The sequence below is a fragment of the Hermetia illucens genome, chromosome 3, assembly GCF_905115235.1.
Source record: "Hermetia illucens chromosome 3, iHerIll2.2.curated.20191125, whole genome shotgun sequence".
In the NCBI taxonomy this organism is placed as follows: Eukaryota; Metazoa; Arthropoda; class Insecta; order Diptera; family Stratiomyidae; genus Hermetia; species Hermetia illucens.
This window is the reverse complement of record NC_051851.1, coordinates 118,804,538-118,820,886: the sequence shown is the minus strand read 5'-3', so window position 1 is coordinate 118,820,886 and position 16,349 is coordinate 118,804,538. Positions and strand designations below refer to the sequence as shown.

At 41.8% G+C, this 16,349-nt stretch overlaps 1 protein-coding gene across 1 annotated transcript; it reads left to right on the top strand.

Moving 5' to 3' along the window:
- The first annotated feature begins 372 nt into the window (after positions 1 to 372).
- LOC119652117 (fibrillin-2-like) lies at positions 373 to 16,122 on the top strand. The gene is made up of 8 exons (XM_038056058.1): positions 373 to 536; positions 598 to 1,122; positions 1,181 to 1,372; positions 1,444 to 1,589; positions 1,749 to 1,877; positions 14,295 to 14,544; positions 14,738 to 15,271; positions 15,385 to 16,122. The coding sequence occupies exons 1-8, from the start codon at positions 388 to 390 to the stop codon at positions 15,698 to 15,700; spliced, it is 2,241 nt and encodes a 746-aa protein (XP_037911986.1). The 5' UTR covers positions 373 to 387; the 3' UTR covers positions 15,701 to 16,122.
- Positions 16,123 to 16,349: the final 227 nt, after the last annotated feature.

Sequence of the window (16,349 nt, the reverse complement as noted above, 5' to 3'; positions counted from 1 at the left end):
TGATTCCCTGAAACTCATACAACTACTGTCAACTGTTATTGCAAAACAAATCAACAAAATATTAACGCTACCATATCAATGCCATATCATGTACAAAACTTCATCAAAAAAAAAAAATAACAAGAACTTCTAAAGTTAAAACAACATTGCAAACAAACTTCTTCCAGTTTTGATAAAATACCGAATATTCAGGGTTATCAGTCAATTTGTTGCTTTTGTTATTCATATCAGAGTAAAAAATTTGCCTACTCGAGAGCAGATTCCCACACTTTGGTTGCTTCTTAGTATAACAATTGTTTTATCACAATATTTCCGGTTTTCATAAAGATTGAAGCAAAAAGTAGTGGTGAAGCCTATTGAAATATCAATGGATGCCGTCAGTTCAAAATGCAAGCCCAAGTGATTACATTAGCTTTTTTCGTTGTTATTATTACTTTCACAAGTTGCTATGGCAGTTCTTCACGCTCGGCCGAGTTGAAGGAAATCTGGGCTCGAGAATACAATGACACGTTGGCAGGAAAGTGCACGAAAAGAGTGTGAGTTTCATAATTCAAGGAAGATATCTAACAATATTAAAATCTTTAAACCCCTCAAAAGTCCTGCAAATCCAAACAACGATGGGAGTCCTTCCGATTCGGCGACCGTTCTGATTGAAGTATGCTGCAAAGGGTACAAACCTTACGAATACGATACCAAAAAATGCATACCTGACTGTCCTTATGGCTGTGAAAACGGATTCTGCGTGTCTCCCAATGTTTGCAACTGTTTTGACGATCATATTCGAAGTCATGATGACCAATGTGTGCCCACGTGCCCAATATCATGCCTGAATGGAGTGTGTGATTCCAACGGCATGTGCACTTGTCATCCGCGCCATATTTTGGATCCCTTCAGGAAATTTTGTCTCCCAATTTGTCATGGAAGCTGTGGTCTCAATAGGTATTGCTCCTCACCTGGACGATGCTCCTGTATTCGTGGATTTAAAGAAAACCTTGAAACGGGAGAATGCGACCCCATCTGCCCGCTTAATTGTTTGAATGGTCGCTGTATTAGTCCTGGTATTTGTGCTTGTAATCCAGGTTATCGCCTCCAAGATGATGTTTGTCAAGCGAACTGTACCAGGTCTCTTTGAATACAAAAAAGTGTTTCAACTCAAATATTCAGATTTTCGTGTTTTTAGTTGTGAAAACGGTAAATGCGTTATCAACGAGGTTTGCAGCTGCGACCCGGGTTACACCTGGGACCTGAAAAGAAACAAATGCATTCCAGTATGTACTCGTTGCTTGAATGGATTTTGCATTGCACCTGGTGTCTGCAAATGTCATGAAGGATACGAAAGGATTGGTGAGTCATGCCAGCCGATTTGTGACGGGTAAGTGTCAGACATAATACCAATGTTTTCAACACAGAAATAATTTTGTAAATTCATCAAATGGTTTCTAGTGGATGTACAAACGGATACTGCGTGGCACCAAATACTTGCAACTGCAAAGGAGGATACGGAAGGAATATCTTTGGAAAATGTAAAAGGCTTAGATGCCACATAGCTGATGATACGAAAAGTATCTGTGGAATTAAGCACTTAGGATAAGATATGTTACTAGTAGAACGAATAGCAAGTTTCAGTTGAACGAAAAATTTTCAAGGTACTAACTGTTTTTTATGAGATGAATCCTTCAATAATGTAACTATGATTCAAAAGTAAAATGTTTTAAAAAATTGGGAATTGCTTCTGTTTTGCTTTTAAGGTTTTGTTGAAACAAACAAGAATTTCGGTGGAAATCCGATTATTATTAACAAAATTTCGAGTCCAATAATTACCCCCAAAGAGACAAAATGTCAGTACCACATCGAATTGAAGATCGGATATATTCAAGGTATAAACACTGTGAGCTATATATAAGTGTAGCAAAACAAAAAACCAATAAAATTGTTCATACCTGAAGCGCCAAGTGTGTACATGTATATTTTAATTGCAACAAGAATATGATCAAAATAGGTTAGAAAGTTTCAAAGAGTAGTAGGTAAATATCCTTTCAATTTAACACAACTCTATTATCTTCTTTACAGACGAATTGGGAGAATTTTTAAAATAATTGGTTGCTTAGTCTGAGTCTTACTCTCGCCTTTCTCTTAAGAACTGATAATGTAAATTTTTCGGTAGGACAAAATAAAACAAGTCGGAATACCGGAAGCTCGCGCTTCGGGTATAAAGGTTTTGTGTTCATCTTATGTGAGAAACTTCAACGCACATTTTTCTGTCCGTATATAGCTACAAATCCAACATAATCCTTCATATTTTTCCAAACTACGAGACATACGTACACATTACAGCCATAGATATCACGCTCACCCTAAACAAACAAACTGCCTATTACCGAATACTGTACACATATATGCACGTATATAAATTGATCGTACCCATATTTCCAATTTACTTCTTATATCTATTTGAATTAGGCACTACCCGCAAAGTTCATTAGCACGCATATATTATATACCTACATACACACATGTCTGGCTGACAAATAACTAAAAAACTAAAAGAAAATAATTCTCTGCGACCCAATTCATAAGAACTCATTTCGTTGTGGTATTGACGAATTGATATGTGATGATGACGTCATGCAGGTTGTAGAGTGCACGAAATTCACAAAAAATTGTAAAGTTTCACCCCCAATAACTTTGTTAATAATAGTTGGATTTTCTTCAAACTTGACCAAACTGTGCATTATATTCTTCGTTATACTCATGCCAAATTTTGTATTTCTGGGATGAACATAAGGGGGGGTGCCGGGTAAATTTCTAAAATGTGGAAATATACTATTATTAACTTTATTTGTTCAGATATCGGAACCGGATATATTTTGAGGCCTAGATCTCGTAGAAATGCACCACTGTGATTTTTTCCAGATTTTTCGGTTGGATAGGTTCTGAGAACGAGACCTGTTACACTTTTTGTGGGTCATATTTTCAACCCTTACTCCCCTATGTTTCATCTAATATCAAATATTGAACCAGATTCGGAAAGTACTAATTGAGACCTTTCATTTGATACCCTACTTGGCTACATTCTGTGAAAAAAAAATTTGCACCCTCCATTCACATGTACGGAGAGCCCCCCCTTAAACTTAACGCAAGATGGCGCCACTTACTGCATGTAAAGGGATCACCAGATTACATACTCTCACCAATTTTCGTGACAATCGGTCTAGCCGTTTCCGAATAAATCGGGTGTGACAGACAGACAGACAGACAGACAGACAGACAGACAGACAGACAGACAGACGGACAGACGGACAGACAGACACCGTCACCATTCTAATAAGGTTTTGTTTCACACAAAACCTTAACACCATTCTAATAAGGTTTTGTTTCACACAAAACCTTAAAAAGGGTGATCCAAACGTGATGATAATCTGTTATTTTCACACATGAATTTTTTCTTGCTTTGCCTCCAAATCATATACATAAAGAGAGTACGAAACACGACCCCAAGGAGCTACATTCATTTGAGACAAACGAAATAAGAACAGTTGTCAAAACCTCTGCTTAGTAGTTAGAGCGCTAGGCTGTCATAGCCGAAGGGGGCGGATCAAATCTTACAGGTGGCACAGGGATTTGTATTGTGGCTGGATATTGCATACTAGTCGACTTAGCTGTCAGTAAATACCTAACTCAAATCAGTGAAATAACCATGGACTAACGCCATGCTAACCACATCGCCACCCATAAAGTACAGTAGCCCTGTAGTGTACCGTTACGGTGTTAAATGAAGTTCTCTAACATGCTTCAAGGTTCTGATTGAATAGGATTTTCGCGCCAACGATTATTATCATCAACCCAGTCTGAATAAAAAATCACAACTACCAAAAACACATATATATATATATATATATATATATATATATATATATATATATATATATATATATATACCCTGGCGTACCAGGTTTATCCTCACCTGAGTTGCAAACGCAGAGCTGCATGCGACCAGGCGCGTGTCATGGGTTGCGGATAATGACATGACCCACCGGGTCAGCTACGAATATCGCAAGTTAATCTTGTAAATAAGTAGCCGCGGACAAGCAGAACGTTTCCCTTTGTGTTCGTCCTCCCTTACCGATTCTTCCCGTTCAGGGGGAGTAAACCTCCTTGACAAATCCGTAATCCGGGGTGAAGGGATCGCCGCGCCTATCGGATGAATTGCAGTGACGTTACACTGTATTTCAGCGGCTCCCCTCCAAATACCTTCCCTACCTTTGGAGGTAACCATGGGGCATTGCAACATTGGGGCTCTGTTGCAGGGCTGACTGGTTCCCCATTACTCGTGGGAATAAAATTGGGGACTTTGGTTTAAATTCTTTAAATGGGACCCCAGGGACACGAAGACAGTACCCAACACGGTTAAGGGTCGTTCACCAACATCAGAGCGGCTCTTCGCCCTTGGATGTTTTGGCGGTTATGCCGTCAACCACCAGGGACGGGAGACCTAGGCGTCGTATGGTTTGGACGAACCAGCTTAACGAATTTATCGTCCGCGCCTATTACCGTGTCACGGATTTGGAACGGAATCCATCAGGGTACAGACATCGACTACATGACGCGTTCATAACCCGATTTCCGGAGCTAAGTCATGTTCCGGAACAGAACGTCGTCAACCAGTACCGAGTGATCGTGAATAACAACCGAGTTGCCTTACCAACTAGGCAACAAATCTTCCAAGAGGTTTCACTTGAGCTCGGGCTGGAGTCATCAAATTACCGAACTAGTCAAAGGAGTAACACAAGTACTCCACCTGTAAGGCACTCCATGAATCCAGTAGTCAGGAGAAGCTTAGTAACTGGGGATGTCGACCCAATTTATAATGAGGCTTTGACCGCATTCCAGGTCGCATTCACAGAGTATGCTGAGATTCTCCCAGACGCTAGGCCAAGGATCCCAAAACTGAAGTTTACTTCGGCAACTACTAACATCATTGCTGCCGTTGACAGAATTTTGGCTGATCGTTTGGCTAGCGAGATTACTGCTACAGAGGTTCACAGCCTGATCTACGTTGCAGCTGCCACGGTTATTCGTCTCCATAACCAACATCTTAGAGCGAATAACAGAGGTATGCGCAGAAGGACTTTGCCGTTCTGGGTGTTTCGACTCAACAAAAGAGTCGAAAAGTTGAGAAAGGAGATTGGTCGTGTGACGCAAGCACTCCTTGGAAATCCATCACCAAGAGTGCACAGATGCGTTGCGAACATCATTGGAAACTACCATCTGTCCAATGATACGACAATCGAAGAAATCCTCGAGGTGCTGAAGCAGAAACTTGCGGTATGCTCCAATCGCATCCGTAGGTATCAGAAAAGCTTTCAGCGAAGGACAGACAACACCTTGTTCTTCCAGAACCAACGAGGATTCTACAAAAATCTCATCAACTCAGGTAGGGAAAGTAACCTCAATCTGGATCAGGCAGAAGACTTCTGGAGAAGTGTTTGGAGCGAATCCAGTCGTTGCAATTTAGAAGCAGCGTGGCTCCCACACCTTATGCGTTCATGCGAGGCCCTCCCCGAAATGACCATGCCTGACGTAACTGAAGTCGACGTTAAAACAGTCCTTGACAAGGCAGGTAACTGGAAGGCGCCAGGAGTTGACAAGATTCACAACTTCTGGCTGAAGCGGTTCAAGAGCACTCACAGGATATTGGCAAATCAATTTAATCAGATGATTGCCGATCCTGATTTAGTTCCACCGTTTTTCACCAAGGGGATAACTTTCCTCATCCCCAAGGAACAGGGTGTCTCTTGCCCTTCAAAATGTCGACCAATTACTTGTCTTCCTACCATCTACAAGGTCTTCACTTCAGTTCTGTGCGCGAACATCTCAAAACATCTTGATGTTCATAAATTGATAGCTGAGGAGCAAAAAGGATGCGCAAAAGGCTCCCGAGGCTGCAAAGAACAGCTTATAATCGATACGGTAGCTGTAAAGCAGGCTGTCCACCAAAAACGAAACATCTCGACAGCCTACATCGATTATAAATCAGCCTTTGACTCCATATCACATTCGTGGTTACTACAAGTGTTACGCTTGTATAAAATCAACCCGAATGTTGTTCTTCTACTGAGAACAGTAATGAAGAATTGGAGCACGAAGCTATCGGTATCTTCGCAAACATCAGGAGAGATACCAATCAGGCGTGGCATTTTCCAAGGCGACTCTCTAAGCCCACTGTGGTTTTGTTTGGCTTTGAATCCGCTATCCCATCTTTTGCATGAAAGCAAATACGGGTTCCAAGTCAAGCATGGCATATTGTCGAAATATACATTGAGCCATTTAATGTACATTGACGACATCAAATTGTATGCCAAAGACGAGAACCAACTTCGCTCCTTGCTGGACATCACCATCCAGTTCAGCAGGGATATCGGCATGCAGTTGGGTTTGGAGAAATGTCGCATAAAAACAATTGTTCGGGGAAAACACACCGACAATGAAGGATACAGCCAAAATAACATCCGAATTGAGGGCATGGATTCGGACGACGTCTACAAATACCTCGGCATATTGCAAGCAACAACACCTGCTGTAGCAATAATTAAATCTAAGTTGCTGGGGGAATTTGAGCGGCGTCTGGATCTTGTCCTTAAAACTGAGCTGTACGGGAAAAATAAAATCATGGCAATCAACACCTTTGCCATTCCCGTCCTTCTATACACTTTCGGTGTGATACAGTGGAGTAATACTGATTTAGAATCTGTCAATAGACGGGTAAGGGTAGTTCTTGCAAACAACAACATGCACAATAGAGCTGCCGAAAAATTGAGGATCACTATCCCACGTCATCAGGGAGGAAGGGGGGTACTTGATTTAAAAACGTTGCACTACAATCAAGTGCATTCTCTTCGTGAGTTTTTCTATGAGAAACAATCCTCTAGCCAAATACATCAGGCTACCGTCATTGCAGATAATAAATTATCTCCTTTGAACTTGAGAAGCAGAGAATGGGATCCCATGTCGAATGTTACTTCAGTCCAACAGAAGATCGACATGTGGAAAGAGAAACCCATTCACGGAGGTCATATAAAAAATTTGTTGTTGTCAGGCATTGACATTGAAGCCTCCAACAAATGGTTGACAAATGGTGTACTTTTCTATGAGACCGAAGCATTCCTAACTTCAATTCAGGATGCTTCGCTCCCAACAAAAAATTATAAACGGTACATTCTTCACGACTCCTCAATCACCAACTCCAGTTGTAGGTTATGCAACTGTGAAGAGGAGACCATCCAGCACATAACATCTGCGTGCAGGATGTTGAGCGGTACCGAGTACACCAATCGTCATAACTCCGTCTGCAAGATTCTCCATCAAAACCTTGCGTTGAAGTATAACTTAGTGGCAACCTACCATCCTTACTATAAGTATACTCCGTAGAGAATCTTGGAAAATGATCGGGTCAAACTACTGTGGGACCACACTATTGCCACCGACCACAGTGTTAATCATAACAGACCCGATCTAGTTCTGCTTCTGAAGGAAGAACGAGCGTGCTTTATAATCGATGTAGCCGTACCGTTGGACCGGAACACTGTTGAAAAACAGCACGAAAAAATCCGGAACTACGGCCCCTTGGCAGATGATATTAAGCAGACTTGGAGACTACAAAAGATCCAAGTAGTCCCAGTAATAATTTCAGCGACGGGATTAGTCCCGCAGAACTTACATAAAGCGCTGAAAACGCTCGATCTTAGGGCTGGACTATACATGGAGATGCAAAAAGCAGTTATCCTTGCAACCTGTGCTATAGTCCGAAGAGTCCTGTCCGGTAACAATCTGACCTAATGGATTTCAGTCTTGATCCGCACTGTCTTCAATATAAGATCCATGTCTCTGTAGTGTAGGACCTCCGCGTCATTGGCTGAAGTGTTTGCGACAATCGGGATGTAGCAATACATTTTCGCATGGTTGCACACACTTTGCGTTAAAACGCATCATCGCTGTGATGCGGGCCTTTGGATGTTGCCTTCAGCCCATCCTTAGGTTGGTCGCCCCTCGGTCCGGTTGGGCGGGAAGAGGGTCCGTGGGCTTTTTGAACTATATATATATATAGCGGGAGACATTGTGGAACCCTTCTCCTCCATATTCCACAGTTGTACGCTGGATCAAGAAGTTTAAGTGGGGCGAAACTTCTACGAAAAATCAACATAGCGAACGACACCCATCCACGCCCCTCTCTACATAGAACGTGAATGTAATCGAAAAGTGGCAATTAGGTATATAGCTGAGGTATAGGGACCTCATAAGGAAGCGTACAAAGAATCCTTGTGAACAAATTATACATGAGAAAAACTTTGCACGTTAGGTTACCTTACCAGCAAAAACATTTCGAAGGAGAATGTCGAAAAGTTTCAAGCGAGTCAGAAAAATTTTTTGTCACCTTTCATTACCATGGATAAAACCTGGATTCACCATTTTGGTCCTGAAACGAAAACTAGTGTATAACGGGCCTCAGCATCGACTCCGAAAAAATTCAAAGCATTCAAATCGGCATACACTTTCTGGGACGGTCAAGAAATAATTATGATAAATTTGTGGACCATTGCGGGCTCTTACTACGCATAACAAATAAAAAGAATACAAGAAGCGATTAAGGAAAAAGGGCCGGCAAACTTCGAGCTGGAATGGCGTTTTACCAAGATAACGCTCCCGCATATGGATAATCTCCATGGATACAACTCTCGCTATATAGAATCCTATAAAGTAAGGAAAGTACGGTCAACATATATTTTCACATATTTCTTTCAATTAAATAACATTGAGCTAATCATGAAATATCATATTACCTAGACGAATAATTCGGCGTCTTTTACACGAATGTAGACCTCCCGTTGAACATTCTCCGTGTATCCACTTTTATATCTCAGCCTAACCATGTGTACTGATAAATCATATATTAAGAGAAAGGTGCCATAACCCATTATATTTCACATACATTTTATTATAATATTATAGAAGATACCCAGAATAACTACGTTGCAGATGTTGCATACGGCATGCGGCAAAATAACTCCAACGAAGTTGAATGCATCCTGTTTTTCAGCACTAGTATAGTTTCCATCTTCATCAACGGCGCAACAACCGGTATCTGGTCTAGGCCTGCCTTAATAAGAAAAAAGCTGTCTGACGTCCTGACCTACGCCATCGCTCCATCTTGGGCAGGTTCTGCCTCATCTTCTGTTTCTACGATAGATATTGCCCTTATATACTTTCCGGGTGGGATCGTGCTCATCCATACGGATTAAGTGACCCGCCTACCATAACCTATTGGGCCGGATTTTATCCACAACCTGACGGTCATGGTATCGCTCATAGATTTCGTCCTTATGTAGGCTATGGAATCGTCCATCCTCATATAGGGGACCAAAAATTCTTCGGAGGATTCTTCTCTCGAACGCGGCCAAGAGTTCGCAATTATTCTTGCTAAGAACCCAAGTCTTCGAGGAATACATGAGGACTGGCAAGATCATAGTCTTGTACAGTAAGAGCTTTGACCCTATGGTGAGATGTTTCGAGCGTAACAGTTTTTGTAAGCTGAAATAGGCTCTGTTGGCTGACAACAACCGTGCGCGGATTTCATCATCGTAGCTGCTATCGGTTGTGATTTTCGACCCTAGATAGTAGTAGAAAGAAGTAGTAGAAAGTTGGAGTCTCCTATCTTTATTCTTCCTGTTTGAACAGTGCGGTTTGATGTCGTTAGATGATTGGTTTTCGGTGCTGACGTTGCCACCATATATTTTATCTTGCCTTCATTGATGTGCAGCGCAAGATCTCACGCCGCCTGCTCGATCTGGATGAAGGCAGTTTGTACGTCTCGGGTGGTTCTTCCCATGATGTCGATATCGTCAGCATAGGCCAGTAGTTGGGTGGACTTAAAGAGGATCGTACCCCTTGCATCTACCTCAGCATCACGGATCACTTTCTCGAGGGCCAGGTTAAAGAGGACGCATGATATGACGTCCCCTTGTCGTAGATCGTTGTTGATGTCGAATGGTCTCGAAAGTGATCCAGCTATTTTTATCTGGCCTCGCACACTGGTCTGGATCAGCCTAGTCAGTCTTATCAATTTCGTCGGGATACCGAAGCGTACTCGGTTTTACCGTGGCTATGCTATCATAGGAGGCTTTAAAGTCGATGAATAGATGGTGCAACTGATGTCCATATTCCAACAGTTTTTCCATCGCCTGCCGCACAGAGGAAATCTGATCTGTTGCTGATTTGCCTGGAGTGAAGCCTCTTTGGTATAGGCCAATGATACTCTGGGCGTATGGGGCTATCCGGCTTAGAAAGATAGCGGAGAATATCTTATAGATGGTACTCAGCAACGTGATACCTCTATAATTGCTGCACTGTGTGATATCTCCCTTTGTATGTATCAAACAGATAATGCCTCGTTGCCAATCGTCAGGCATTCATTCGCTGTCCCACACCTTGAGCATCAGTTGATGAACCACTTCATGTATCTGGTCGCCTCCATATTTAACCAATTCGGCTGTAATTCCATCGGCTCCTGGCGACTTATGACATTTTAGCCGATGAATTGGCCGAACTGTTTCTCCTATGCTTGGTGGTGGCAGAGTTTATCCGTCGTCTTCAGTAGGCGGGACCTCCAACTCGCCGATATTCTGGTTGTTCAGTAGCTCATCAAAGTACTCAACCCATCGCTCCAATATGTCCATTCTGTCGGAAATCGGATATCTCTCTTTGTCTCGGCAGGATGAAAATCGAGGTGTATAAGGCTTCATACTGCTGACTTGTTCTTAAAACTTCCGCGCCTCGTGTGGTTTCTCCCTGTACGTTTCAAGTTCACAGACTTGTTGGTTCTGCCAGGCATCCTTTTTTCGTCTGTGGAGTCGCTTCTCCGCTCGACGGAGTTCGTGATAAGTCTCCGCGCGTGCCCGCGTTCTTTGAGAATGCAACATTACTCGGTATGCGCCATTCTTCCGTTCCACTGCTAGCTTAATTCATCGTCAAACCAGCCGTTCTGACTCCTTTTGCGACTGGGGCCAAGTATGTTTGTGCCGTATCAAGGATAACGTTCTTCAGGTGATTGTGAAGATCATTTGTTGATGCTTCATCTCCAAGTCCTCTGTTGACTGCGGTTATTGAGGCATCCATTTCCCTCTTATAGGTGTCGCGGAGGGCTGTGTTGTGGATGGCTTCAGTGTTAACTCTCACCTGATTGTCAGAAGGGACTCCGGGTGGTGTTGTTGTTCGAGCTCGGAGCACCATGCCAAGAAGATGACGATCCGAGTCTATATTGGCATTCATCAAGGCTGAGAGTTGGCGCGTTCGATCAACACGTGGTCGTTCGTGTGACACTGCTAATTGAATAATCCGCAGTCCGTTATCATTTGTATTTTCATGTAAGCTATGGGAGCCACCGTATCCTTCCCTACTTGGCTGTTAAAATCCCCAAGTACGATTTTAATATCATATCTTGGACAAGCTTCGAGAGTTCGTTATATTGCCTCGTAGAAGTTATCCTTCTCCGACCATGCAGTCTCCTCTGTAGGGGCGTCAACGTTAATGAGGCTTATATTTCTAAACTTGCCTCGCGAGCGCAGAGTGCATAGCCGTTCACTTATGTTTTCAAAGCCGGTAACAGCAGGTTTCATTTTTTGGCTGACTAAGAGACCTACTCCGAGCACATGGTTTACTGGATGCCCACTGTAATATATGGTGCAGCGACTCTTCTCCTGGAAGAAGGTCGCTGTCCAATGCATTTCCTGTAACGCTATTACATCTGCCCTCTATTGGGACAGGGTATCAGCAGCCTACAGTAGAGAAAGCGCACGTTCCATAAGAAAATGCGCAAATCGTTATTCCTTTGTCGTTTCCGGGTTCATCGTTGTGTCATCCGTCCAGTCCGAGGCTTCTGTTGTGGCTTCGTAACAAGTTGTTTTCCGTGTAGGGTTGTCAGCCCTACTCAACCCCCAACCTGAAGGACCAGTTGGTACAATTTGTCCTGTTTTTAGGCGCGGGAGACTCGCCTTCACCCTTCTCCGTCTGCAGCTTTTCGTTCAGATAGAGCTCTCAGCGGTCACCACGTGGAGGTGGAGATAAAATTTGGTAAGAGAGCTGTTGGTGTTGGTTCAGCAGGAATTTCCAGGTTTTATGCTCCATCGTGTGTACCAATCCACGTTTCGCCCTGGGACCTATGCTACGTTTTGACCTTTGACAACAAATTTAAATTCTATTTGAACAACAACAATGACTGACTGGTTAATTCCATTGTGTTCTTGTGTAGACAACTTGCGAATGGTGGCCGATAACTTCTTTTTGCGGAATTCTTAAAATGCCTGCTTTGCTAATAATCCTGGAATCTTGAGGCATTCTGAGACGGCTGATAGGGGTTGCGGTTGTTGTACCAAACAATGGTTTCATGATGCTGATACTGAATAGTGCATTAACTGTTGAGATTAGGATCAAAGAGGCTATTGTAGAAGCGGTAGTTGTAAACGAGCGCCTGCAATTGGTTTTTTTGTTCTGCCAGAAAAATACCGCATGCGCTTGCGCTGAATTCAGTTAATTTCGTGGTCAGCAATTCTTGAGTTCAGTTTACTAAAAAAACTCGCCTATAACGGATGTTAGTTACAAAAGGATAAGGATTATGTGTTAAGCAAATTACTTATTGACTTTTGCAAAAATTATTAAGTTAAGTTATTAAGTTTGTAAAACTGGAGGACATGAATTCACTGCACTGACTTTCTCCGACTGTTTCTACACTGATTTCGAAAAAGAATTTTCGCTGTCAAAAATTGGTTTTCAATTTCAATCAACACGATTCCCAATTTCGTAGGTTTGATACGCAAGTTACTCCCTCTGGCATACTGGTATATGGAACAGCACCTGGAAAGTGACCACCAGTATAACTCAACGACTCGAATTGAACAGTGCAGATCTGCCTTAAACATTCCTTCCTTTCCTTTCTGTTCAATTATCAAAAGGCATTTCCGGTCATTATCTTTTTCCGAGAAATGGTGCAGAGATAGAAATGTTCTCTTTCAAATCATAGTTTATGAAAAGTAGTGAACAATAAAAGTAGGCCACGACAGTGCTTGTTCAATGGTGTTTTAGGAAGAGGTCGGCGGGTAAATTAAATCAGCTTGATGGACTTTTGAAAATTACAAAGAAAGTGCTGAGAATGCAACGTTATATAAAAAACCTCAGGATCAATTTTATGTGCTGAATTCTGTCCCAAAAATTTTGTGTGATGAACTAGAAACAGAAAATAAAGAGAAATTTATGAAAAAGTTAATTCATTATGACATTTCAAAAAACGAAACGAATTCAAAAATTCAACAAAAATATAGCCCGCCGTATAGTTAATCGTAACGGCTACTCTTTTTATTTGCTGAGATTTTAAAATCAAAGTGCAATTTTTCGTAAAATACTTTATCACCTTTAGCAAGTTCTGTCAAAAGGTTTTTCTTCAATTGGATTTCCCGCCATACAATAAACAATGCCTTGTTGTGATTGGCTCTTGTGTCCACCTCATTAAACGGAAACGTCACGTAACGTACAAGTCACAACCTTGGAAGGTTTTATGTCTTCCGATGCCAATCGAAATATGATGTAGGAGTCGCCATATGCTAAACTCTTAAAGCCGGCTTGCATTAAGTACAATTCGTTAAGTGACATCTCATTATGCACATCGTAAATGCTGCTTAATTCTCGGTCATTCTAACTATAGTGACTCATGTGTCCTCTTTCTGAACTGGGGTTTATAATTTCTAACAACTTAATACTTCAATGTCAAAGTAACTTTCTTTGTGTTCGACCGATAAGGTCAACATTTCTTAGAAATATATTATCAACTCTTCTGGAGTGAAATGTTCTGCAGTATTTTCATTTTATGGTAATAATCACACTAAAGTCAAGAAAAACTAATTGCTTAACTTTGTGCTATTTATTTTAATTTTTCATGAGGAAGCTTACTCATGGTGGCATAACTTACCACCGTTATCTTTGAAAATAGGCATACTTCTTAGAAGTAAGAGGAAGTTGATACCAGAGTTGCAGATAAAAATTGCTAAATTCGACGAAAATGGTTTGTTTGCTTGCCTAGATATGGCGCCCACATTCCGAATTCATCATCTAACAAATCGACTTCCACTTCCACATGAGATTTATCGCAATTATCACATTGGGGACTTGTGGCAGCAACAAAAACAAGTTCAAGTTCGACGCTTAAATCTTCAGTTTCCACAATATATTCGGCCGGGTCGGAGGTAGTTGCTAACTAGTCGCCAGCATGAGAGTGTTAATAACGTTAGTCGTCGCTGCTGTGTTCATGCCCGGAATTCTCACTCAATTGGGAGTGAAAACTCGTTATCCTGCTTCTGGGAACCTGGTCACAAATGTTACTCACGGTACGTCAGGAATATCCGGGGAGGCTGGACACTACGCCTACACCAGCAACGGAACGCTTTTGTTTATCAACAGAACATTAAGCTCCATTCCTTCTGGATTTTGTGTGAAAGAAGTTCCGTGAGTAGAAATATATTTATCTAGTGCTTATTACAGCTAAGTTGTCTAATCTGAGAATTAATCAAGCGCAAACCTTGGTGAATTTGCTATTCTATAACAAGGAAAGCAAAAAAATGACAAACACGTTTTGCTGAAAATTAACTGCGAAGTATAATTGAGACTTTGTTGTAGCGAAAACAATTCTATCTTACAGCACTGCATCACTGGTGAAGGATGCGTCTGTAGTTCCAGCCGGTAACGGATCAAATCCATCCCTGAGTCGTATTAAGGTATGTTGCGAAGGCTATGAACGGAATCCCCACAATTTCGCCAAATGTGACCCCGTGTGCAAGAATGAATGCGTCAATGGCTTGTGCGTAGCTCCCAACGTTTGCCGGTGCTTCCCGGACCATGTGCTGAACTTGGGCGGTTTCTGCATTCCGACTTGCCCCATTGGATGCGGTAATGGAGAATGTCAACCAGATCGCAGTTGTAAGTGTAAACCAGGCTACGTTCTGGAGCCAATGAGGAAGTTCTGTGTGCCAAAATGTGAACCTGGATGCCAGTTTGGAAACTGTACGGAGCCGAACACTTGTCAATGCATCAATGGATACGAACGAGCTGCAGATGGTTCCTGCAAACCAAAATGTGATAATTGTGAAAATGGAAAGTGCACGGCTCCCGGAGTTTGCACTTGCTTGCCCGGTTACACCAGACAAGCTGATAGGTGTTTGCCGGTCTGCGAAAGGTAAATAAATAATCTTTGCATTACTAACTGCAGTCCATTTTGGGCAATCATTGCAGTGCGCAGATACTTTAATAATTATAATTTGATATTTCTAAACGCAAATTAATTTCTAGGGGCTGCAAGAGTGGTCTTTGCATTGCACCAAATGTTTGCTCTTGTGAGCGTGGCTACACACTAGACAAGACGGGAACATCATGCACCCCGCACTGTAATCAACCTTGTTTGAATGGAGTCTGCAATGGACCAAATTCATGCAAATGTAATCCAGGATATGTACAGGATGAGTTCAATCCGTCACTGTGCAAACCACATTGTGCAGGCGGATGTCCGAATGGGGTTTGCTCAGGACCCAATTTCTGCATTTGTAACGCCGGCTTTGTCAAAGATCGTGGCATTAAAGGACGACAAGTTTGCGTGCCAAGCCATTAAGAAGAATATGAGTTTAAGAAGCTAACTTTTTATAAAAAATATTTTTCAACGACACATATAGTACAGAAAGTGATTAATTGTGAGTTAAATTTGTGAGATGTAAGTTGATGTCTGTCTAGAAATAAAAGGCCCCGTTCCTGTTTGAGTAAATTTCATACCTTAATTATCGCCCAAGGAATACAACTTTTCGCCAGATATGCCTTTATACTAAAATTATTTATTATATTTACGTTGTTCGCGCCCATAATCATGACCAGGGGTTCCCAACATATCATCAATATTTGTGTTTTGCTTGAGTTGATAACCCCTTAGTTTGGGCTAATTCAATTTACATATCAAGGGATATGTAATTTGAATTCAGGTAATTAATAACAATTTCAAAGCAAAACTGTTAATGATAAAAATAAACGAATTTCACGGGATTGCAGTAGTTTACTCTCACATTATCTGAGCAAAATTGGAAAATTCATCCTTCACGAGCATGAGCCAGAAACAAATCTTAGAAATGCTGCCTTAGTCAGTAGAACTCACCTAACTTAGTAGCTGGATTGGTTTTTGTAATGCACATCCAACATCAATTGTAATTGTTCGTTTTCATTGCTACTCCTTCAGATACAATGATGGTAGAGTAATTACTGTTAATGGGCAA